This window comes from Triplophysa dalaica, chromosome 13 (assembly GCF_015846415.1).
Source record: "Triplophysa dalaica isolate WHDGS20190420 chromosome 13, ASM1584641v1, whole genome shotgun sequence".
NCBI lineage: Eukaryota > Metazoa > Chordata > Actinopteri > Cypriniformes > Nemacheilidae > Triplophysa > Triplophysa dalaica.
The window spans coordinates 19,158,830-19,185,485 of NC_079554.1; the positions used below are offsets into that span (position 1 = coordinate 19,158,830).

Below are 26,656 nucleotides of genomic sequence, written 5' to 3' on the forward strand. Positions count from 1 at the left end.
GTTTCACCACTCGCCACCAGTGCCCCATGGGTACAACGAGCCTTTGTTTTAAAGGGAAAGTTCACCCAAAAATGAAAATTCTGTCGTCAATTACTCACCCTCAGATTGTTCCAAATCTGTGTCTTTGTTCTGCTGAACACAGAGGAAGATATTTGAAAGAATGTCTGTAACCACCCACTTACTGCCGTAGTTGGGAAAATAAATACTATGGGAGTCAATGGGGGTTGAGATCCGTTTGTTTACTAACATTCTTCCAAATATCTTTCTCTGTGTTCTGCAGAACAAAGACGTTTATACTGGTTTGGAACAATCTGAGGGTTAGTAAATGAGGACAAAATATACATTTTTGGATGAACTATCCCTTTAGTGATGTAATTGAACTTAAACTTTAATGTGTGGAGATCATAAAGTACATGTATATTTTTCTGTGCCACAAATCTGCGAACTTGTTCTCTGTTCCGCAGATATTAGTAAAGGACAAATTGGGCGTGATCTTTGCTAAGCAGAGATAAAATTTCGGAGACAACATGTTTAGCTTCTCTGGATGTGAGCAAACCTTGTACTGCTAAGCATTTACTACGTCTTGTAGCTGTTAACAAATAAGCGCGTGAGGACAGCATTTATGGGTCAGACTGTGATACACACTCGTGGTATAAAAATGTTTACACGTGCATTCACAAGCCCATGTATACGCCTGCCAGTGTGCATTTTTCCTGAGGAAACGGTTGACTTTGTTCAGTTTAGTTGTGTTGTGCCCTCACGTACTCTCAGCATCATACTGTAAGGCTGTAAGAAAATGTTTTTAGAAGACTTCACTTCCCCTAAGACTTCTGCCGACCCCCACTGGTTATGACATTACAGTCAGACTTGTCTTGATTGAAAGCAGTTTTTGTCATTTTGTCATTGTAATATGGAGTGGAAAAATGGTTATTAAATTTGTAATAGGATATAGCTAAATATATCAAGAGTAAAAGTGATAGTTCACAAAAAAAGAAAATTCGGTCATCATTGACTCACCCTTGTTATTTCAAACCTGTATGACTTGCTTTCTTTTGCAGAACACAAAGAAGATATTTTGAAGAAAGTTGGTAACTGAACACCACTGGACCCCATTCACTTCTATTGTATGGACAAAACCAATTCAAGTGAATGGGGTCCACTTTACAAGAATTTTCTAAATATCTTCTTTTGTGTTCTGCAGAAGAAAGAAAGTCATACAGGTTTGAAATGACAAAAGAGTGAGTATATGATACAGAATTTTTTTTGGGGTGATCTATCACATTAAAATACAAATAATAATATGATGTACATAATAAAAGTTTAAATTATCATTTGATATTAATTTGTTAAGCTGCAATTGTAGTTTTTTCTGTAAAAACCATCAGATTTTTTTATTTGAGCTGTCATTTGACGTCATTCCACATATTACGTAAAGTAATGTGCAATTGTATGTTTTAAACAGAGATATTTACAGATTCCAAGTTACAGATTGCATCTTTAAAGTTATAATTTTGTCATTTTTTTATCTCTTTAATCTAACTTTCTCTTTTCTTTCTGTGGAACACCAAAAAGATATTCTGATAAATGTCTCATCGAAGGGTCAATGTTGTTCATTGTTTATTAAAAAAAGCTCTAAAATGACATTGTAAGTAAATGAGAAAAGAGAAACTTTCATTTTTGGGTGAACTATCCCTTTAAATTGAAAACATTAAGTATCACAATGTGATAGTTCTCCCAAATTTAAATTCTGTCCGTTATTAGAAAAGGAATTTTAATGCTTTTTTCCGGACGATAAAACTATGCAGTTAACTTCAAATGTTGCCTAAGATTTCAGATGAGATTGCATTCATACAGCCCTAAATCATACATTAAATTAACAGAAACATATTTCCACGTTTAATTGGACTTATCAGAAATGTTCAGCGTACAGAGTTAAAAACTAGTTTGATATCCGTAACAATGACCTTTTCCTAAAGAATCACATTGCTTTCTGCTTTCACAGCATAACCGAAACTCTCTCTCTATCTATCGCTCTCTCTTTCCTGAACACTCTTTCTCTCTCCATTCTCATCTTATTGTTAACTGTTTTCCGTTGAGAGCTCGGTTTAATGAGCTGTGCAAGATAAGCTGGCCAAAGAGTTTTACCTTGATAGCAACCAGCTTAGCTGGTTCACACTGCGGCAAAACTTTATACTGTTGTCGTTTAAAGACTGACAAATAGCTTTTAATTTTCTTGTTTCTAAGAAAACCATCTAAAGTCTGGTGCTTTAAACAACCCCGAAACCTCAACACTGATAGGAAGCAAACTCCTGTTTTGCTCCCCTTCGCCCATAAAGCTTTTGAACAGCATAAAACTAAAATTCCCGGCTGCAAGCTCATGCGAGTACAGCTCAACGTATTTTCAGACACCTGCTAATCAGCCTCCCGGTCCGGCCAGAATTAATGATGCTCATGTTACCGTGTCTCCTGGCGGGAGACATTTAAAGGTGCCTCAGTCTTTGACAGAAAAGGTCAGACACGTTTACTTCAGCCCTCGCAAATTATACCCTTTCAACAAGAATAAAAGTTGAAAGTTCTCCACACGGCCCTTTTTGCGCAGGAGAGAGAGCATTCTGAAGTCTGTCTCTCCGACTCAAGGGCCACCCACGGATGTCAGATGAGTTCTTTGTTTTTTCTCGCTCGGTAGTTCAGCGATGACAAGTGGGCAGCTGATGTGACCGTATGGAGAAGGTTTAGATGACCAGGGCTGCGAGGTTTATTTAGACATGATGTGCAAACTGCTGTTGTACAGATGCAGCGAACTTTATAAAGTCTTGCTTGTGATGGATAAATGGATTTATTCTAAAACTAAAGCTAATAATACATTTTATATATAAAGCGCCTTTCCCAGGCTCAAAGGTGCTGCTCAAAGGTAGTGGATAACATCAAGTCAGACAATGATACAAGTATCAGACAATCAGATTTGACATAGTCATGAGTAAAAACAAAAACAAGGGTAAATCGTTAACACACACATGAACTGAACCATAAAAGAATAGATTGAGGAGGGTTGGAAATGCTTGCTGAAATGCTCTGATTTAAAGGAGGTAATAGAAGAGAGTTTGGGAAGCATAAGTCGGAAGGAGTTCCAAAGTTTAGGCGCAACACTACTGAACGTTCTACCACCCATAGAAGAAAGACAAAAACATGGTGTGGTAAGCAATTTAGCATCAGTAGACCTAAGGGGCCGAGGAGGAGAGCAATGGTGCAGGAGTTTAGAGAGATAGTGAGGTGCAAGCCCATGTGAACATTTAAATAGTAACAAGATCATTTTAAACTGAATGCGAACGGAAATAGGTAATTAATGTTAGTCAGCAAGTAGAAGGGTAATGTGCTCTAATTTCCTGACACTTTAAATAACTCTGGCAGCAGAATTTTGCACATACTGAAGCCTTGCAATAGATTTAGCGGGCAGACTAACAAGGAGCGAGTTGCAACAGTCAAGATGAAAAGTGATCATGCCGTTAATTAAAGCTTCATTTACATTTTTGTGGGATTTAAGGAGCCAAGTGGGAGAGCAGAGATTTAAGTAGATTTGCACGTCATCAGCATAACAATGGTAATTGAGACTGTGCCTATGGATAATACCGAATAACTACAGTACAGGGGCAGCAGATAGATATTGAATAAAACAGGGCCGAGTACAGAACCTTGGGGAACCCCTTGTGAGAGTAAACAGAGAGAAGATTCAAAATTGTGGTGATCGATGAAAAATTGTCCGTCAGTGAGAGTGGAAGTAAACCAAGACAGAGCCCTTCCCCTGATACCAATAGATGATAGACGAGAAATTAGAATATGGTGAGATACTGTATCAAAGGTAGCAGTCAAGTCCAGGATAATGAGAACAGTAATGCAGCCAGAGTCAGAAGAAGCTGGTTTAATATGCAGTAAAATTATGTAACCATAAGCATTAGCTAGGTGTTTTTGACCTCACAGCAGGTAAGAGCAATCATTGTTAAGGAACAGATGAAAGCCGGTTGTTGCCATGGTGATGTGCTTTCGTTTCTGATGCTCATATGAAAAACAGTTTAAGTTTTTTAAGTTTGAAGTCCCTAAGATGTTGTTTGTGGGTGGTTGTTAGGGTGTTGCTACGCCGTTAGTAAGGTGTCTAGAGAGGTCCGGGGCTTTTTTAGGTTAAAGGTATAGTTCACCCAAAAAATTATGATTTACTCACCCTCTGATAGTTCCAAACCTGTATAAACGTATTTGTTCTGCTAAACAAAAAGGAAGATATTTGGAAGAATGGCAGGAACCAAACAATTCTGATCCCCGAGGTTTAACATCAACACTCTTTTATTGTTTTTACAAATATTGTATCATTATTCTGTCATCATATATTCATCGTTGTGTCTTTAAAAACCCGTCTGTGACAAAAGAAGATATTTAAATAAATGTTTGTTTAGTGTCTATACAATGGAAGTCAATGGGGTCCAGTGCTGTTAGGTTACCAACTTTCTCCAGAATATCTTTTTTATGTCCTACAAACAAGAAAAGTCGTAAAGGTTTGGTTTGACATGATAGTGAGTACATTAATATGTTTAATAACATTTGCATCTGAAAAAGCACTCAAAGAGAAAAAGGGCCATTGTGCTTTTGTATCTTTTGTTTTATCTGGTCTGTCAGGTCTGAACAATGTTTCCAGGTGATCTATATTTATCATGGCTCTCATGCATACTGTAAATCCACAGGACTGTGGCCTGATTTGGAAACCAGAACAGCGAGTATAGTATGTACAATATGGGATGGACTGTCAGGTCAGGTTAAGTCACGGTATGAGAAAAACTAGACTGCTGTTCTTTAGGTGCTGATCCAGTGATCTTCTGGAGGTACAGGCATGAAAGTAAATGTCACCACTCGCCCCCCTGACAGCACCGGTACATAAACGCAGAGCAGTCAAGCAATAAAGACTCATCAACATGATGTTCACTCACACCTGAGCCTCCATGAAACCTCGCCTGTCAATCATGAGCTCACTGAACTAATGCAACTAGAGACAAACTTAAAAGTAGCGTTGCCGTTTATGTATGTGTTTATTATACTTTATTACACGACTTGTTGGAATGCTTAATTCTGACATTTGCAGGTTCGTTATGCAACTACCTCTCAACACTAATAGCACATGTTAACCTGAATCCAGCAAATCATTTTGACTGGATTTTTTGATTAAATATAAATATGTCATTTAATAACATATATAACATTATATTTGCAAATGATTAAACCAAATTATCTGTCCGTGACATTTGAACGTCGTTTCTTATCTTAAAACTGAAAGTAATCAGCTTTTGTTCACGGAATATCTGCATTCGGTAAGATTAACCAATAAATTATTTCAAATTCTTCTTTTTATGTCTATTTGTTTCTCATCTGGCAAGTAGGCATGTAATAAGCGAGATAATGTACAAGCAGCCGACTGTTATCGCGAAATAATTGATCACACTGTCGGGGCTTATTTCTGTGAAAACAACTGGCTGCATGTACATTATCCCTTACTTAAATGCTAGTTTATTATCCGAATTAACAAACATTAAATATATAAAATTACCTTTATGGGTATTTGTCATGAAGGTTATAATTAGGGTATATGTAAAGCCGCAGAAAAAAATTACTGTTTATAAGCATGTGAATAGGTAAAATTATTATTTTTGTTTCTTTCTGTGAACTAATAATAATATTTCTCCCAAATTTCTATTAGAAATATTGTTTCTATTTGCATTATTTGCAGAAAATGACAACTTGAGAAACACATATTTTGAGGTCAAAATAACAGAACAGATGCGCTGTATTTTTCAGACCTCAAATAAACTGGACTGGAATGGCCACAACACATCTAGAAATGCTGATTACATGAACATTTGGAATGGTCTCTAATTTGTTCTTGCGTGGCTGTATTTTGTAAGTAGTATTGTTAGCCATGTTTGCTATCTATTACTTTTGCTGAATCAGTTGTTTGAATGTCATCTTTCTCATGCTCTGTATAGGAAGCTCCTCAGGGCCACAGTTTATGTTTTGCCACACACACTCATGCCATTATTAAGCTAATTGTGGTGTGAAATGATATTTACAGACATTCTGTGTTGGATGAGCAGATTGTAATTTGATTAAGCAAGAATCATTTACTGCAGAAAATTCTTGGTTGTGTTCACCGGGAGGAGCTTTATCTTTGTCGGACTGTGAGAGAGCAGTTTAAATGTCACAGCGTCGGTGGAGTGGAAAATTGCCCCTGACACAAGTGTAGTTTAATGCTTTTGACCTCAACTGTACTTTATGTGCATAAACTTTACAGTTCAGAACCGCACTGTACATACACAAGCTAAATACGCCATATAGTTTGATGGAGTGTGTCTGGTGTTGGTACGACACAAAATGTTTGAGAAAAATGTGAACACCTAGTAAGTATTCAGTCCAAAATAAGGATAACAAAATGTTTGTGACACTAGCATTCAAAATTTAGGAGCACTTAAATTAAAATGTGTTTTATGTTGCTAAAATCCTTTTAATCTGAAGGCGCAGACTGTAATGCATTTAGATCGCATTTTAAAGACAAAATATAACTGTGCAAATATAAATGTATTTTATTACTTAACTTAACTTTTACTTTTAAAAAAGGTTAAGATTTATTTTTTCAGATTTTTTTAGCTACAACATAATTCCGCTTTTGGTGAAAGCATATACTAAATCCATAAATATAAATTACAAAAAAAACATAAATAAAGTATAAGTGAACCTGAACTTTTTTGAATAGCGGACCATTATAGCCAATTATCACAGAGGTAATCTACATAATTTTTATGCTTTGAAATAGTCTTAAATTGTGAAATATAAGGGTAGAAATTGGTCATGTTAAGCTAAATGATGACATATGTTTTTGATGCAATGAACCTTTTATAGAAGCGTACTTAACATTCAGTAAATGGCTGGAATATGGCCAATTTAAAAAGCATAATAAAACAAATGTGTTTTTCCATTACTTTATTTTTCACTATATCGATAAATGTAAGACTTCTGAGTGTTGTTTTTGTTCAACATTTTCCTCTCCAAGTCATACATCATCTCAGTGCAGGAAGATGAATTTCTGCAAAATCACTTTCAGCGAACAGATTCTGCACTTCAAAGTTTTCTGCAAGCACGTCGCCGGAGAACACTGTACCGTTCGCCCATATTTAAAAGAATCTGAGCACTTAAAGATCTTTGTGCAATAACCAGAAATGTTCCTGTGTCGTACAGTCCAAGTCGAATCCCCATTAGCTCCGGTCATTTCTCAAAAGATGAAATCGGGGCATTAAAACCCTGTTGAGCGCTAAATACAGAACTTCTGGCTCTTCAGTTTTATTAATATATAAAACATGTATGTATATATATATATATATATATATATATATATATAAACCCCGAAAATGCTTGGTAAGTAGGAAAGAACATAGAGGAGACCTGAACCATCAATATTTGATAACCTCAAGTCTCGAGTGCAAAGAAAACGGACATTTGTGAAAACTCTGAATATTTATATTTTAGGAAGAGCCTTTTACTTCATATAAAACTGTCCTTAGTTCACCTGCAGCTAAGTGCATGTTTGTGTGTTGCAGGAACGAGAGCTGTTGAGTCGCATCTCTGATCTGCAAGAAGAGGTCAGTCGCAGGAAGAAACACATCGCCGATCTGGACCACGAGATTCACACCCTGAACGAGAACATCAGCACTTTGACCAAGGAGCTCGAACTGAAGGGCAAAGAGGTTCTGAAGATCCGCAGTGAAGCCAACCAGCAGATCAGGTGAGTATTGGATAAACAATTAAAGTAAAGCATTAATAATAGTGGTGGGCATAGATTAATTTTTTTAATCTAGATTAATCTAGATTAATTCCAAAATTAATCTAGATTAATCTAGATTAAAATGGCTCATTTGAATTCTGCCGAAGGCATTCAGAATATGTGTGCTACCCAAATAATGACTAAAAGTAAGTCTTTGAGAACGGGTGTCTAAAGCCAGGTGGCGCATAAGACCAGGGGCTCATCTCCTGTTTCCAAAATGCATCACAAACTGCTTGAGAAAGCTGTTCTACTATGATAATTGGTGATGAAAATTAAATTATGTTCAATAAGATGAACTTGTGTTTACTTCCGCAATAGCTAAGGGATGATTTGCGTTCAGGTGGTACTTGAGACTGGAAGAGCTCCTACAGTACATTTACATTTAGTCATTTAGCAGACGCTTTTATCCAAAGCGACTTACAAAGAGTGAGGGAGCAACAAGCGATATGTCATACAGGAGCCATAATACATTAGATCTCAATACAAAGTTACTGGTTTCAACTAAAGCTAGACCAGTACCTGTTGAGAGAAAGTGTTTTTTTTAAACCAATTCCGCATTGCACAAGGTGCAAACAACCTTAGTCTTGCGATGTTTCTATTGGGAAGCTTCTTAAAAATTAATATTCCCTGAAGCAAACCCGGCGGCTTCATAGCTGCATCCATGTTAGCACGTCACGTTTGATGCGGTAATTTCACAGTAACGTTATGTTGTGTTCAGACCAAACGCGAATGGCGTGTCAAGCGCGAGTGTTTTAAATGTAATGCAAAGAGCCCATAGACCTACTTGCTGCGCGAATCGCGCGAATGAAGCCCTGGTTATGAGATGATGAGTCGGCTTCTGCTTCCGCGAATGACGCGAATCACGCGGGTTGAAAAATCTCGTTCTCGCCCCGTACAGTGCAGTTAAGCTGGTATACATCCGCGCTAAAATATCAAGGTGAAAGTCATCATAGCTTGCGTAGTATAGACCCAGCTCCCAACCCAACTTTGAGAATAGATTAACGGCGACATTTTTTTTATCGCGCGATAAGAGTCTCACTGCGTTAACGGCGTTAACGGCCCACCACTAATTAATAATGAAATAATTTTAAAGGTTGTTTATTTTGCTTAAGCATTATAGTTTGATTTAACTTATTTGTATTGGTTTCTTATTCAAATACAGGTGCCGTGTGTAACAATGACATAAATAGGTGACTTTTTGACATAGCTTACTCCAATTGTGTTGGGAAAACATCATTTATTTTCATTGATAACGGAAACCACACAGGGAATTGAGTTCCCAGCATATGTTGCTCTTCTAGGAGGATTTAGAGAGTAAATGTTAAGCGTTACATTATGGTTATTGTTAAGCAGCATGAGAGATAAGGAAACTTTTAAGTGTTCATGCTGCAAACTCTCTGGGACTTCCTACTAGAACTGTACATTACACGTGCTAAAAATGTTTATTAAAAAAAAATGTGACACAACCACAAATGAATTACGTTCAGCTAAAATTGAAGAAAGTAAGTTGAATGAACTTACTTTTTACTTGTCTGTACAATTCATTTAGTTTAAGGTCAGATAAATAGTTTCAATTGTGTGGAAATGGGTAATTCAGTTAAGTTACATTTTAATTCAGTTAAAATAATTAAATTAAGTAAAATCAAATTCGATTTTTTTAGCGTTGTTTGCTAAAAACGGTCCAACCAGACGTTTCCACCGCATGTCTAAGAGTTTCTGAGATGTTTTTCTTCAGTGGAGACAGCTCGCAGTCCTTAAATTACCCCTAATGTTATATTCCACTTCGATTCTGTGTGAGAGTCATTGGCAATGATAAAAGGGAATGAAATCCAATTGTTTTGATCCAGATTGTTGAGGAAGGGTGGTGATATGAACAATAAAGAATTAAAGGGAAAAAAACACATTGGGTTCCTGCCTGGATAAAGTGTTAGTGAGAACTGTCTGCAATTTTACTCCCACATGTCTTATTGATGACTGCCTCTTTTTGACAAGAATTTTTTGTGTTGTATAGCTGTTTTAATCCAAGAAAACACTATACAATTAACCTGAATTCAATTTATGTACATTTAGTCATTTAGCAGTCACTTTTATCCAAAGCGAATTATGGAGAGTTCAGGGAGCAATAAGCGATGTGTCATACAGGAGCAATAATACAATTGGTTGTATAAAGTTACTAGTTTCAACAAAAGCCAGAACAATACCTGTTGATAGTTCGTTTTGTTTTTGTTGCAATTTTGTATATACAGCCATGGAAAAAATCAAAATTTTCATTTAGTTATTTCAATATATTGTGACTTCAAGTCCACTGTCTATTGAATTTCAACTAAATCAAACCTGAGGAAAGTCACCAAACAGCAATATGAAAGACTGACATCATGGCAAGACACCAAAAAACGTTCATAATAATATAATTTATAACATGAAAAATAATGACAGTTAATAACATGTACTTGTGTTTGAGGTCTGAAAAATACAGAGCATCTTTTCTGTTATTTTGACCTGTTTTTTTTTTTCAAATTCTGCAAATAATTGCAAATAGCAACAATATTTTTATTTGAAATTTGGGATAAATATTGTTAGTAATTGACAGAAGGAATTACCTAAACACTCAACACATACCTTAAAAAATGTGAAAAACTTCTGACCATTAACTTGTGAAATGGTCTTTCAATTGTTTCTACGTCTGTATATTTTCTTCATTATTGAGGACCAATGTTAATATTGCATCCTTGTATGAATAAATAAATAGGCCGGGCTCTTGGAGGCTGTTTCAAGATCACGTTGCTTGCAGGATGAGCGCACAGAGCCCATTTCACTTTCAATTATGTAACGTGGACGATTCCTGGTGGTGAAATAAAAATGACAAATAAATTGCAGCTTCGTCCCCCAGGGGTCCTTCTGGAGTGGAGATTCTGCTTTATCGCTCTTAACGTCATTTAGAATATGCAGCTATATGATGAAGATGTGTTTTGTAAATAGTTTTATGGCACAGAAATCAAAACCACTCATTTTGCAGAGAGAAATGTGTGACCTAAATAAATATCAATGTGTAGAAGGATGTGTTATGTTTAAAACAATCCATCACTCACTAAACACAGTGCTTTATAAATGTGATTTGCTAAGACTGAATCATGTGTATGAAAGTGAGATAAAATATTCATGTAACAGAGGAATCAAGGGAAGTGCGTCATTCTTTAATAAAGCACGACTGTGAACGCCCACTTTTTTGACAGGCCTCCTTCTGACAGTATCTTTCATATATATAAGGACCCAAACCAACCAAATCCAAGATATGTCATTGGTTATTCACATTATAATAAAATATTAGAAAATATTAGAAAAACAGACTTTTTGTTTTGCTTTTGAAATATATAACGTTTGACTAAGAAATTGATTCCCTAAAGGGATAGTTCATCCTAAATAAAAATGTCATCATTTATTCACCCTCATGCCATTGGAAACCTGTTTATGACTCTTTCTTCTCTGGAACACATGAGAAGATATTTTGAGAAATGTCTCGGTGTTCATACAATGGAAGTCAATGGAGTCCAATGTTGTTGAACCAACATTCTTCAAAATATCTTCTTTTGTGTTCTTCAGAAGAAATGAAGTTATAAGGGTTTTGTAATGACATCATGAGGGTGAACGATGAAAAAAGTGTAATTTTTGAGTGAACTATCCCTTTCAATTGTATTGCAAAATTGTTGTGAATGACACATTTCTTCATCAAACGGAGAGGTGTAGGTTGATGGACAGAGTGCGATGAGTTGTTTGCGTTGTGTTCACAGGGCTCATGAGCAAGACTTGTGTAAGAAACACGAGAGAGAGATGGCCGAGTTGAACGCACTCCACCATAGAGAGACGCAGAACATGCTGTCGGACTTCAACAAGGCCCAGGAACTTCTGAAGGACAAGATCTCCGCCCTTCAGATTCTGTGAGTTTTTGGGGAACGGAGAAGAACTCTTTGACTGCTGCATGGCAGGTTTGACCTAATTTAGGTTAATTTGAATGAAAGTACCAACAAATCCATCTATCGAACAGGCGGTGATAAAAATAGTTCAACTCCCACAATCCGCTCAGTATTTACAAGCGCCCCTTAAAAGGATTTTTAATACATGATGCTAATTAAAATCTGAATGGGTAATGGCCTGGGACGGCCCAAATCCCACATAATACCAAGAGAAGGATGTTGAGTCTTGTTTAAATTTTACATTCTTCATGCAGAACTTTTATTTTAAAGGGATAGTTCACCCAAAAATGAAAATGATTATTCCTTCACGTCATTCCAAACCTGTATGACTTTCTTTCTTCTACAGAACACAAAAGAAGATATTTTAAAGAACGTTTGGTAACCCAACATAACTCGACTCCGTTGACTTCCATTGTTTGGACACAAAACCACGGAGACATTTCTCAAAATATCTTCTTTTGTGTTCCACACAATAAAAATTAGACAGGTTTTGAACAATATGGGAGTGAATGAATTGTTGAACTATTCCTTTAAAGCATGTTTTTATTTAATCACAATGGTATCAGCCCTCGTGAGAGGCAGTCAGAGTTCGTATCACTATGTGTTTTCTTACCGTGCCGTGAGGTCTTTCGGTGTCCCCGAAGGAGTCTTGATTTACTTCCAGCTAAATAAACATAACACAAATCCATTGAAATGACACTCAACTATTAATTATGATGACAGCTTAGTTTCCCCAAATCGAGTCCTCCAACCAGTTTTACATTTCAACCTATTTAAGCCTCATGAATATTTCAGGTGTGTGATGCTCCTCATGTGTTGCATAGGAGGGCTACTGTAATCGATCGAGTGCACTCTGTAGGCAGCATGCTTCATGACATTAAATGGTCAAATTGATTTAGATGACATTGTGTTGATTTAAGGGCAGTTCGGTTGAACTTGAGACCTTATTAACGTTTTAATGATTTATTTTTGGATGGATTGAGGTTAGGTCGGGAGTTTAACCGAGGTCCGGTCAACTTTATATTAAAAGAATATCACCAGTGTATCAAGTGATGTTGCCTTTAATTTTTCATTTTAACTATTTTTGCGTCTTTATGCGTATATATAGTATCACACAGGGACTCATGCAGGGTCAAATTCAAAACTGTACTTAGATTCATAGGCATGTGCTTGGAAAGGGAATAGAGAGCAGAATAAAGATTGTGTCGTATAAAAATGATTTATAATTTCTTAAATCAAGATACATTCACTTGAGAAGAAAAATGAATTAAGATCTTTGGCCTAGGTGTCTTAAAAAAGGATAAAAAATAATTTAGTTCATGTGTGAAATAAGCAAAAATATCTGCCAAAAGGTACAAAATAAAACTTAATATATAAGGTACAAAAAATAAACTTTATTCACTAAACATAATTTTAAGTTTATTTTGCTTATTCCATTTGAAAACATTCCATAAACTCACTTAATTTTTCTTATCAAGTAAACAAGGATTATTATTTTATTTTATTAATTTAGTAATGTATTAATTTTATTAATTTATTTCATTTTATCATTTTATTTTTGTCATTTGCCCTGAAAAACAAGGCAAAGCTACTAAGAAATTCATTTTTTGCGGTGCTGGGAGGGCGAAGTTCCTTTGGGGAGCATCCCATTAAATAATGATTTAAGATTCTTCCCAAATTTAGAAATATTCCTGAGAGACTCCGAAACAATGGAGATATTGATCTTCGGTGACACAAAGAATTTTTGTAAATGAAAGAACGAATGAAACTGATGCGTTTAATTACCCCACAAATCCCAAGAGCACTGAAAGATGTCAAATGTAGATGCTGATATCATTACATTGATCTGTTCTGATCAATGACTTTCAATTATTTCTCTGTTTAAAGCACAAAGCCTTTAGCTTTCTTTTCTTCCTGAGCTGAAGCGTCAGAACACTCCGATTTCTCTCTCAGTCGTGCCTCACTAACCCGCGAGATAACCGAGTCACTGTAAAGAAAGAGAACTTTTGATTTGTGGGGTTAAAATAATATTTTCTCATCTCAAGGAAACGTCTGTGCTTCTCAGGTTGGAGGGAACGGAGGACAAATTCCGTAACCGGGAGAGTCGACACGAAGACCTGCAGACTATAGCCGAACTGAAGGAAATGGTGTCCGAGAGAGAATCGCTGGTCAAGAAGCTGGTGGTGAGAGAGATGCTCTGTCCCAAAATCCCATTTCTCATCTGTGAATCTTGTTCCAAACCAACCTTCCAAGGGTGCCCAGCTGAGCAACATCCTGTCGTGTTTAAAGTCTCACAGGACTGGAAGGATTGTTCTAATTCAGGACAGACAAACCTGCTGAAAAAAACGTCGAAGTGAATCGTAGGACCTGCATATACAATCTGGTTAACCGTTTTTTATTTTATTAGATGACAGTTAAGAGTGTCACATATTCTCGTAACCAGCTATGCTTTCAAAAGTGAATTGATCAGTTGCACCAAAATCCAAACTACATTTGACATTAAGTCTAATGTAAAGATAATTACAAAGTAATATGAAATCATTGCCCTGCAATGAACTGAATCTGAAATGCGATTAACATGAAGCCATAAACACTCTCTTTAGTTGAGATTAGAGGCCATTCATAAGAAGAAAGCATCTTCTTTTTCTTACAGGATGATAAAAAGTTTTACCAGCTTGAGCTTGTAAACAGAGAGACCAACTTCAACAAAATCTTCAACACAAACCCCAACGTCGGTGTCATTAACCCTCTTGTTAAGGTAAGATTTGTTTTTCCCACCTCTGGATATTAAAAGCTGGTTTTTGGGTATTCGGTTTTGTTCCAAAATCTAGTGAGCTGCCTACCTAGACAGCAGGTCTTAGCACAATAAGTTTATAAGACAGTCGGGGACAAATTCCTAGGCAATATCTTATGCGCAGCATCATATGTGTAATAAAATATACATTTACTAAATGAACTTTTGGATTAATAACTCATCTTGCACTCATGGCATATCCAAATTGGGGTCAAATCCAGTGCTTCAAGAATAAAACATTGCAGTTTTTGTTTCAAGCTGTATCATGGCATCGCACTTGGTTTTGGAATAGACCTTTCATATCTCAACGTCTGGAGATGTTAGCGATGTGGGATCGACATTCATCAAGAATGTTTTTATGCTGTCATTTCTCGCACCGTGTCTGAACCTGGCGTTACGTGACAGGCGGAAAATTACATCCCTTGATTGCTAATCGTCTGCTTGAGGTGGTCACATGGTTCCTGTATAGCTCCACCTACAGAGAAATCTCATTGGCCCTTAACATCAAATATGTTCTGATTACTGTGACCGTTTGAGATACGTGCCGCCTGGTTAAGACACAGTGTTGCTGAGGTGCTGTCATAGGCTGGACACAGACACACATGCTGGGGTTAACTATGAGCATGATGACATCCTCATTTCTAGATGAAGTTTGCTTCACACCAGGAGTTCCTGACTCTAAATAAACTCATTTTGTTTTAGCTGATATTTTACTGTCTTCTTAATCTGTGTTATATAACTTCCAAGTGATTGTGATTACATGTGCACATATTTATGTGTCTCCATGTGTGTGTGTGTGTGTGTGTTTACCCGTCTCTTGTTCCCCGCGTTCTCTTCCTGTTTAGACATCTAGTTCTTCTTTGCTTTCCAAGCCATTCTTTTTTCAGTCAAAATTTTCAACAGCATCTTCCTCTGATGCATCTCTTTGGACTCATTTGATTTGATTGGCTGTGGATTCCTCTGCTGAGTGTTGCCAGCTTGACTTTCATGGGCCGTTTATTAGGAAGTAAGCAGGGCTCAACAATAAGGATTTTTCATGATTTTCCCGGCTTAGGCCACAGTTGATGGTGCACTGACAATGTTTTCACATGTGAAAGTAAACATTTGTATTTTTGTCGTATGGATTGTTTTTTCATGATAATGTAAGTTTTACAAAAAAATTGTTAATGGAAAGTTTTACTAATAATAAATGAAGTATAGTTATAATTAGTGGTGGGCCGTTAACGGCGTTAACGTGCTGCGTTAACGTGAGACTCATATCGCGCGATAAAAAAAATGTCGCCGTTAATCTATTCTCAAAGTTGGGTTGGGAGCTGGGTCTATACTACGCAAGCTATGATGACTTTCACCTTGAGATTTTAGCGCGGATGTATACCTAGCTGAATTGCACTGTACCGGGCGAGAACAAGATTTTTCAACTTGATTCGCGCAATTCGCGTCATTCGCGCCGCCTCATCATCTCCCGACAAGGGCTTCATTCGCACGATTCGCGCCGCAAGTAGGTCTATCGCGTCTTTACATTAACTTAACATGTGAATCACTCGCGCTTGACGCGCCATTCGCGTTTGGTCTGAACACAACATAACGTTACTGTGAAATTACTTTGAAGCTGCCGGGTGCTTTAGGGACTAGCACTTCTTTTTTTTAAGAAGCCTCCCAAGACATCGACAAGACTAAGGTTGTTTGCACCTTGTGCAATGCGGAATTGGTTAAAAAAAAAAACTTTCTCTCAACAGGTAGTGGTCTAGATTTAGTTGAAACCAGTCAATTTGTTTTGGCACCTTATGTATTATGGCTCCTGTATCCTAACTCTTTGTAAGTTGCTTTGAACATCATTTATTTTCATCACCAATTATCATAGTAGAACAGCTTTCTCAAGCAGTTTGTGATGCATTTTGGAAACAGGAGATGAGCCCCTGATCAAGCCACCTGGCTTGAGTAACCCGTTCTAAAAGACTTACTTTTATTCATTATTTGGGTAGCACACATATTCTGAATGCCTTCGGCAGAATTCAAATGATCCATTTAATCTAGATTAAAAATAATTAATCTATGCCCACCACTAGTTATAATTTAAAGGCAGGAATAAGGTAAATAAACATGCATTTATTCATTTGCACATTCATGAATTCTCAGGCCTCAACAATGTCTAAAATGAATAAAGAATTTACAGAAAAATTTAAGAAAAATAATTGTACCGGTTTAATGTAATTTAATGAAATACATAAACTGACTTTTGCATGGGAATTAATTCATTTGTATCTTTTTCTATAATTTCTATATATTATAAAAATTATATATATATTGTTTTATAGTCTATATTTGTATGTAATTTTTATTTTATTTTCACCAAGACTATCAGGAGATTATTTTAACACAATGTTACCCAAGTGTGACCTTGTCAAGAATTTTTGAAAATTAACAAAAATGAGATATAAACAAATTACACTTATTAATTTGGCGCATGCTTTAATCCAAAACTACTTACATTGCATGACACTATACATTGTATCCGAGTATGTGCAATCCTCTAAGGTTGAACCCATGACCTTGGCGTTGCTAGTGCCATGCTCTAACCACTGAGCCACAGGAAAGCACACATTTAACATTCATTTGAAATATGTCTTTTTATTTTACACCCAAATCAAGTGTATAATAACTGTTTTTAATCATTTATAAATAATTTAACATAATTTGATATAATAATTTATAATTTGTGCTTTTGGATACGATTTAGCTGGAGTCAAATGTCGGATGTTCTTTTACTTCAATTCGCTTAAAGATGCACATGAAGTAACCCAGGCTGATCTCGTGAGAATTCGTAGCTATTTTACGAGGTATAAATTTGTACAGTATGAATTGTACAAAAACGTAAGATTACTAGAAAAAAAGCAATACAGCTTTCCTGTAGCTCAGTGGTAAGAGCATTGCGTTAACAACGCAAGGTTGTGGGTTCGATCTCAGGGGATTGCAAATACCTATGTAAAATGTATAGGATAAAGCAATGTAAGTCGCTTTGGATAAAAGCGTCTGCCAAATGCCTAAATGTAAATGTAAGCCCCACCCCTAACCCCTCACCTGAACCTTATATCACTGGTGCTAGAAACATTGAACTTATGTGTACGAATGAGATTGTACAAATTCATACGAACTAGCCCAAATTAACAAACTCGTAAAATAGTTAAATTTTGCCGTGAGATCGTGTTGAGTAACCTGCAATTTATCAAAATTTGCATTTAAAGTTTCATACAAAGATGGTGATAGAGAGTCAAAAGTTAGGAATTCCGTATTCTAAGCAGATTTTTAAATCAAATTAGATTTGTTTTCTGCGTTAAATACGTCGAAAACACAAAGATGGTTCTTTCAACTTGTCTGATATTCTCTCCCTGGCATCTGTGCCACCGGGTCATGCCTTATTGTTGAGCCTTGGTGAGATCAAACTCATTTGAAAGTGTCTGAGAGCTTCAAGGTGCTTTTCTTGTCATCCCATGTAGCAAAAGCGAAAGAACGACAAATCATCCAACCGATTCAGCAGCTCAGCCAATCTTAGGGCCAATGGGGAGGCCTCAGGAACAGAGAGTGTCCAGCCCCAGCCCACCCGCCTCGAACCCTTACCCAACTCCCCCGTTCACCAACTGGAGCCTAATACGAGCAAACCCCTGCCCCCACCTGCCCCTCTCACCGAATCCAAGAAATTGACGAGGTGAGGCTCACCTCATCACAACGGACGCCTCGCTCTCTGCACCACAGGCCGGCGGACAAACAACACTTGCAGCACTTTCCGTTTTATTTCAGCTCAGAGGTGGCTGTGGTATCCCTTTAATGTGCCTAAAGTAGAACTCGCCAAAGTCACGCATCCAACAGGCTCTGTAATCGGGAAATGGGAATAGAGTGCATGAAATCGGGAATTATGGCTCCAATCTTTTCTGAAACGGGTAATTAACTTGAATAATGAATGTGTCGGTCCGGTCTTGGAACGGGTTCATGTTAAGATTCCCATTTTAAATGATGTGCTGCTTTTGCTTACAATACATTTGAATTGCCAAGCAAAGCATTAATAACATTGCTCGCGCATTAGTTTTCTTTCTGGCTGTCGACGGTACACTTGTTCGGAATGCCATACTACCATACTATGTTATGTAGTGTGCATACTGTGCACAGTATGTGAATGTTCTGTGTGCATGAAGGTTTCAGATTATCTACATTTTCCCAGCACGCTGGGTAATGGTTTCCACAATGCAACTTGCTTTACTTAAGCTATTGCATACTGCATTCTTTGTGAATGCAGAATGCATTCTGCATTGACATACTACACTGTTTAAACAACAGTGGGTGGCGGTATACAGAATATACTGCATAGTATGCATTCCGAACATTACACCTGTGATTTTGTTTTTAATATCAGGCAATTGAAAGAGATACCTCAGTTTAACCCTGATGTACATGTGTGCATAATGTTATTCTCTGAAGCCCCATACATGAGCTTTGGAAATGGCGTTGGAATGCAAATGGGAGCATGTGTGCATGCTGGGAGTTGGTGTCCCTGTCTTGTGTTTGTGATGGAAGTTATACGACTTATGTGTTGTGTAAGTGTCTTTGACTGTCCTACAACATCTCACGTGATCTTTGCACTACACTGCACTTATGTGTGCACTTATTGTGCCATTATTGTTGTGCCTTAGTTTTTTTTTTTTTTATTAAAAAAGCAATAAACATTATGTGTATCTGTTTGAATGCAGCAATTACATTGCTTCTGGCTTTATAATATACTATTATAATATACTATTATAATATACATATATTTTCATTTTTTTCTCAAATAAACTTCTGCCCATTCTTTGCTTTAACTGGCATGTTGTTACAGTGGTTGTGTGCATGTGTTGCTGTGTTCACCTAATGATCTGTCACTACTGCGGCTGCTCTTGACCCAGGACGTGTCATCACATCTGATGCGGTGTGGCGTGTTTCTGCTCTGAATCTAAATAAGTTGCAGGTGATGCAGTAAGATAGACTTTTGATGAGACATTGACAAGCTTCTTTTTATAACCTGTTTTAAAGTAAATTTATAGTATAGGTACATTATTTTGAATAATACAATCATTTATAACTAATACTAATTATTTAATAGCCCATCCTTTTCCAGGAATAGTTTGCCCAAATAAAAAAATCTAACATAATCTGCTCGCCCTCATGCCATCCCAGATGTACATTGTATGATTTCCTTTTTTAGTTGAACACAATTTTCATCAATTTATTTATTATACAGTTGAAAGAAAAAGTTTGTGAACCCTTTTGGCTTACTTGGATTTCTTCATAAATTGGTCATAAAATGTGTTCTGATCTTCATCTAAGTCACAACAATAGAGAAACACAGTCTGCTTAAACTAATACCGCACAAACATTATACGTTTTCATGTTTTTATTGAACACAACATGTAAACATTCATAGTGCAGGGTGGAAAAAGTATGTGAACCTTTGGGTTTAATAACTGGTTGACCCTCCTTTGGCAGCAATAACCTCAACCAAACGTTTCCTATAGTTGCAGATCAGACCTGCACAACGGTCAGGAGAAATTTTGTACCATTCCTCTTTACAAAAGTGTTTCAGTTCAGCAATATTCTTGGGATGTCTGGAGTGAATCGCTCTCTTGAGGTCATGCCACAGCATCTCAATCGGTTGAGGTCAGGACTCTGACTGGGCCACTCCAGAAGGCGTATTTTCTTCATTGAAGCCATTCTGTTGTTGATTTACTTCTATGCTTTGGGTCGTTGTCCTGTTGCATCGTCCATCCTCTGTTAAGCTTCAGTTGGCGGACAGATGGTCTTAAGTTTTCCTGCAAAATGTCTTGATAAACTTTGGAATTCATTTTTCCATCGATGACAGTAATCTGTCCAGGGCCTGAGGCAGCAAAGCAGCCCCAAACCATGATGCCCCCTCCACCATATTTCACAGTTGGGATGAGGTTTTGATGTTGGTGTGCTGTGCCTTTTGTTCTCCACACGTAGCGTTGTGTGTTCTTTCCAAACAACTCAATTTTGGTTTCATCTGTCCACAGAATGTTTTGCCAGTAGTGCTGTGGAACATCCAGGTGCTCTTTTGTAAACTTCAAACGTGCTGCAATGTTTTTTTTTGACAGCAGTGGCTTCCTCCGTGGTGTCCTCCCAGGAAGTCCATTCTTGTTTAATGTTTTCCTTATTGTAGATTTGTCACAGAAATGTTAGCATGTGCCAGAGATTTCTGTAAGTGTTTAGCTGACACTCTAGGATTCTTCTTCACCTCATTGAGCATTCTGCGCTGTGCTCTTGCAGTCATCTTTACAGGACGACCACGCCTAGGGAGTGTAGCAACAGTGCTGAACTTTCTCCATTTGTAGACAATCTGTCTTACCGTGGACACATGGACATCAAGGCTTTTAGATATTCTTTTGTAGCCCTTTCCAGCTTTATGTAAGTCAACAATTCTTTATCGTAGGTCTTCTGAGAGCTCTTTTGTGCGAGGCATGGTTCACATCAGACAACGCTTCTTCAGAACAGCAAACTCAAAACTGGTGTGTGTTTTTTATTGGACAGGCCAGCTTTAATCAACACATCCAATCTCATCACATTGATTGGACCCCAGGTTGGTTGACTCCTGGCTCCAATTAGCTCTTGGAGAAGTCATTAGCCTAGGGCAGGGCTATTCAAATCTTACCCTGGAGGGCCGGAGCACTGCAGAGTTTAGCTCCAGCCCTGATCAAACACACCTGAGCAAGCTAATCAAGTTGTTCAGTATCACTAGAAAATCACAGGTATGCAAGTTTGATCAGGGTTGGAGCTAAACTCTGCAGTGCTCCGGACCTCCAGGGTAAGATTTGAGTAACCCTGGCCTAGGGTTTCACATACTTTTTCCACCCTGCACTATGAATGTTTACATGTTGTGTTCAATAAAAACATGAAAATGTATAATGTTTGTGCGGTATTAGTTTAAGCAGACTGTGTTTCTCTATTGTTGTGACTTAGATGAAGATCAGAACACATTTTATGACCAATTTATGAAGAAATCCAAGTAAGCCCAAAGGGTTCACATACTTTTTCTTTCAACTGTACATAACCTAATGATATGAACTAGCCTATCTAACTTCAAAATATTAAAGGGATAATTCACCCAAAAAAGAAATTCTGTCATCGTTTACTCCCCATTGTAATTTCAAACCTGTATGACATTCTTTCTGTGAAAAGTGATTTTTTTGTATGCTGGTAACCGAACAATGGCAGTAACCATTGACTTGACATTAGTAAAGTGTCTATACAATAAAAGTGAATGGGTACCGCCATTATTTATATAAGTTTGAAACAACAAGGGTGAGAAAATAAAGACAGAATTTTTCATTTTGGGTGAACCTTCACAAGTGTTTTCTGTCATAAACATTTTGTTTCGTTTGAGAAAACATTTATTACACTTGAGTCATGTTGTGCATGATGAATGGAAGTGCTTTAACAGTTTGGATCCCATATAAGATAACATGATGGCATTTTAATATAAAATTATTTGTGTTCAACTGAAGAAAAGTACTAATGATTGAGAAAATTATGAGAATTTTCATACTTTGGGAAGTATTCCTTTAAAAAATTCCTTATGTAAGGAGAAACTCTTCCATGGTCTAATATGCATCCACAATTACATCAGATTTACAAAGTTCTTGCATTTAAAATTCATCTCTAGACGCTCATTTGCATACTTAACTTTACTTAATGAGTCAGTCGCCCCGTTTTCAGCTCAGTTTCAGATGTGCTATTATAAAGGCATTTACCTTTCTCATCCTTTGTCTTGGTGCAGGTAGTTGCATTTGTTCTGTACAGGCTGATATACATGCTTGATTGAGCGTTAAATTGAGTTTGCTGCAGCTCAGCCATCAGGGAGCGACCATATTGATTGCATTGGAGATATAAGAGAATAGAGATGCGGTTTTGAGCCAAGAACACCAACAGCATCAGAAGTTTGACTGCTCAAGCACTGGTTGAATGTAGATATCAGCAATAATACAAACAGTGTTATTTGTATGCTGTGTTTTTAATGTCTTTGTTCAGCTTTGTACATTACTGACATTAAAGGGACAGTTCGCCCAAAAATGAAAATTCTGTCATGAATTACTCGCCCTCAACTTGTTCCAAACCTCTATAAATGTGTTTGGTTGAACACTCTGATCGATATTTGGAAGAATGTTAGCAACTGAGATTTCTGGGGCACCATTGACTTCCATTACAATGGTGGTCGAGTGTGCCCCAGAACTGTTTGTTTTCCTAAATTCTTCAAAATATTTTCTTTTACAGAACATAAAAAGGACTCTTTTTACAATGGTAGTCAATGGTGCCCCAGAAATCTCAGTTAACTTGCACTTCAATAAGTACATTAAACAATAGACTGAATTCTTTGATTTACCTTAATGTGCAAGGTTTATAGCTACAAATTTGTGTTTTCTGAAGTGTTTTTCCACTGTAGAGCCAGTCTGCCAAAAACTCATGTGGAGTTAAGAAACTCTTATATTTCCCTTATTACAAAAAACATGGTACGGCTGTAACCAGATGTGTTTACAAATCACTTACCGCTTTTCCGCCCGGGCTGGTGCCGGACCAGGAGCCCAACTGGGATCCGGGCTGCGCTTTTCCACTCAAAAAAATATCTTGAGCCGGTGCAAAGATCCTAGTACCAAAATCTTGCTGGTCTTGAACTAGGAAACTTTCAACGTCAATAGGTGGATCTTTCTCTGGATACTGCAGTTTGAAAGGCGAGCAAGAAAGCTTAGCAATGTTTGTAGTATTATTGTTAATAAATGTATATTTAAGAACCATTTAGGCGAGAATTAATGTGTTTAAAGGTCAAATCTGTGGTTGGTTAATAACATTTAGGGTTACGCATTTGGCTTGTATCCAAAGCGACTAACGTTGCACTATACTACACATTTGTGTCTAAGTATGTGCAATCCCTGGGATCGTACCCATGACCTTGGCGTTGTAAACGCCATCCTCTAACCACTGAGCTACAGGAAAGCTGTGAAATAAAGATGGTGTCTGTTTAAAAATGACCTTGGATGTTTTCAGAGTTGTGAGATCGAAGCAACCACTGTGTGCTCGGCACTCATGTATTCCGCTGAACGCCCTAACCCTCATCTCCGGCTAGTCCTTCTGAAACTCACCGCTGGCTCTGATGTCTGATATCTGTTGCGGTTAAACAGGATATATAGTTAATTTTGGGCATATGTCTAATGGTCAGTTTTGGCCTTATAAATCTGTTATTTGTACCTTGTGAAATTGTTTTGACTGAGAGTAATGTTAAATTTCATAACTTTATATATTTTGTTTCACTTTTTATTGAATCGCTTCCTTTTAAATTGCGTATTGAAAAAACATCTTATACATTTTAATAATGGATTGTGTTTTATATCATGAGCCGAGAACCGGCTCCAGCACAAGCACCAGCCCGGGTGGAAAAGCGGTATGTGATGCTGAGTCAAGTCTCAAGTCATTTGTCACAAGCTTCTGGTCTAAGTCAAGTTCAAGTTGAGACAAAATTTATTTTGATAATTTTTTCTAGGAATTTCTGTAAAAAAATCACTGTTGTACAAAACAGAAAAAAATATGTGAGCCTGGACAACCAAATAGTCTTAACTCTTTCATCGCCATTGACAACCTATCTCGTCATTTAAAAAAAAAAACGCTTCCCCGCAAAAGACGCAAAAGAAGTTATTACGGCAATCAGTGTGTGTACTGTTGTTCAGCAGGTGGCGCTATTACACACCTTTGGGAAAAGTACAGAATCCCAGAACCTAGAACATATATGTTTTAGCGTTTTTTTATGTTAGTTCTGAGTGTAAACTGTGCGGAATCTTTGACAAAAAACGTTAATTATCTCAGCTGTTTAATCAAAATGATGCATTTTTGAAGAAACCTACCCACATCTACGGAGTGATAAAAAACGAACAAATGAAGATAGAAGAATACAGTTTCTTTTGTTTGAAAGCTGAGACTCTGTTCTTTCATTTGGTCATTCTTTACAGAAAATTTACTGTGAGCCATTAAAGTTGGGTGAAAATGTAAAAAAACGCTGGCGTAGGCTGGCAACATTTTTTAAAGAGGCTGGCGGGGAATAAATTAAGTAGCACAGGAAAACATTTAGTAATTGCCAAAAATACAAGGTATGGGTTAAAATTACAGACCTTTCTTTTATGCCAAAAATCATTAGGATATTAAGTAAAGATCATGTTCCATGAAGCTATTTTATAAATGTCCTACACTAAATGTATAAAACTTCATTTTTGTGCGTGGGTGGCCTGCTGAAGTGCCTCAGATTAACAACTTCAAAGGCGATTTTCTCAATATTTTGCTTTTTTGCACCCTCGGATTCCAGCTTTGCAAACAGTTGTTGTTCCGCCAGATAGTGTCCTATCCTAACAAACCATATATCAATAGAAAGCTCATTTTTTCAGCTTTCAGATGATGTGAAAATCTAAATTTCGTGAAATTGACCCTTAAAACTGGATTTGTCGTCCAGGGTCACATATTTTCTCAGGAAAACCGATGGTCAGAGTGCCAGAGATCAAATTTCCTTAAATGAGCCTCAAGCGCATCTTATGCGATTTATCTGCCATTTGCATCTCTGACAGCAGAGATGCTTGGTTTTCAGGAGTAGAGGTGACGGGAGAAATAAACGTTTATATAAATGTCCAGCTGAGGGCTAAATTAATCTGGATTGAAAGTTCATTCTGGTATGAAGGACCTTGCAGAGAGCCGGAGGTTGTCTATACCGTGGACACACGCTGCGGACTCATACTTCACCTTGAGTGAAATTGAATTCTCCTTTATGAGCTTTGCGGGAAGATTATATGAAAGAAACAAGCCGGAATGGCTGCAGGTCCCAAATGAATGAAGAAATATTATGTCTACTGAGGGGAAAAAACATATCATTTAAGTAAAGACTTCGTTAAAGAAACAAACACGTTTATCTTACTGATACGAATTTCGGGCGATAAACAAAGGGGTCTGTTGTTTAGGTACAAAAATATAAAGCAAAATAGTATTACATTTATTATTGATGGGTTTTCTTGTGTGAAGAGGTTTACTTCCTTATGATAAGGACTACTATTGTGGTACCACATCATTCTACTTAAAAATAATACTATACTGTAAAATATGAAAACATAATATAATGTAATAGTATAAGTTGTCTCTACTGAAGAGAAAACCTGCAGTTTACACCCCCTTTGGAAATCTCTGCCTCTCTCACTCTCTTCCTGTTTCTCTCTCTTCTGTCTCTGTTTTTTGTCGTCAGCCCTCCTGAAGGAGAAGATTCACCCGGCACCTCTCCAGACCCCCAGAGACAAGAATGGTTTGCTCAGTACTTCTCCTTCTGACCTTTGCATTTAAAGCATGTCAACCGAACCAAACAAAAAAGACAAAAAAAGTGATATCTTCTTTAAAAACACATTCTTTCATTTGTTCTTTAAGTTCCTCACTGTGAATGCGTTTCTTGTTTTTACAGTGATGATAGGTATGTTTGACATTTCATTTAACCGCAATTTCTATAGAGTGGTGCATATGCTGCTAACTACTATTTGTTTAAAAAAAGATAAAGTTATAGTCTCTACAGTATCTAATTTTAGAATGCCACCGTAATGACTTTGTTACAGCTGCATATTCAATTTTGGTAGGATTAAACCGTTTGTATGGATGTCTCAACACAGATATAATGATGTCTCACTAATTTTAAAAGAAATACATATTTTATATTTATATTACTGGTGTATGCGTAAGAATAAATAATTATTTGTTACATTTAATGATGTGTGTCTGTCATGTGAGGGAACTTTTACCATTCAATGAGCCAAACGCTGAGAACGTATGATTTAATATGCCTGTATTTTCATAAACATCAACACATATTGCCCTGAGAGATGAAAATAAACACTTTTATGGTCATTTGGCTTTTTCTTGATCGAAGAACGTTAACCATACAGTGACAAACTACAATGCAGAAGTGAGAGGTGACTGTAAAGTTTTATCATATAA

The 26,656-nt window shown here is 37.1% G+C and overlaps 1 protein-coding gene across 3 annotated transcripts in view; it reads left to right on the plus strand.

Moving 5' to 3' along the window:
• Positions 1-26,427, plus strand: part of fam184ab (family with sequence similarity 184 member Ab) — an 85,329-nt gene extending 58,902 nt beyond the window's left edge. Inside the window, exons 14-20 of one of the 3 annotated variants that reach the window (XM_056764350.1) lie at positions 7,626-7,810; positions 11,638-11,784; positions 13,886-14,003; positions 14,474-14,578; positions 18,109-18,317; positions 19,546-19,607; positions 25,920-26,427. In XM_056764350.1, coding sequence (XP_056620328.1) covers positions 7,626-7,810; positions 11,638-11,784; positions 13,886-14,003; positions 14,474-14,578; positions 18,109-18,317; positions 19,546-19,564 — 783 coding nt within the window. In that variant the 3' untranslated portion in view covers positions 19,565-19,607; positions 25,920-26,427. The remainder of the gene's footprint in view (positions 1-7,625; positions 7,811-11,637; positions 11,785-13,885; positions 14,004-14,473; positions 14,579-18,108; positions 18,318-19,545; positions 19,608-25,919) is intronic. The other 2 variants (XM_056764349.1, XM_056764352.1) reach the window with 2 other exon arrangements.
• Positions 26,428-26,656: the final 229 nt, after the last annotated feature.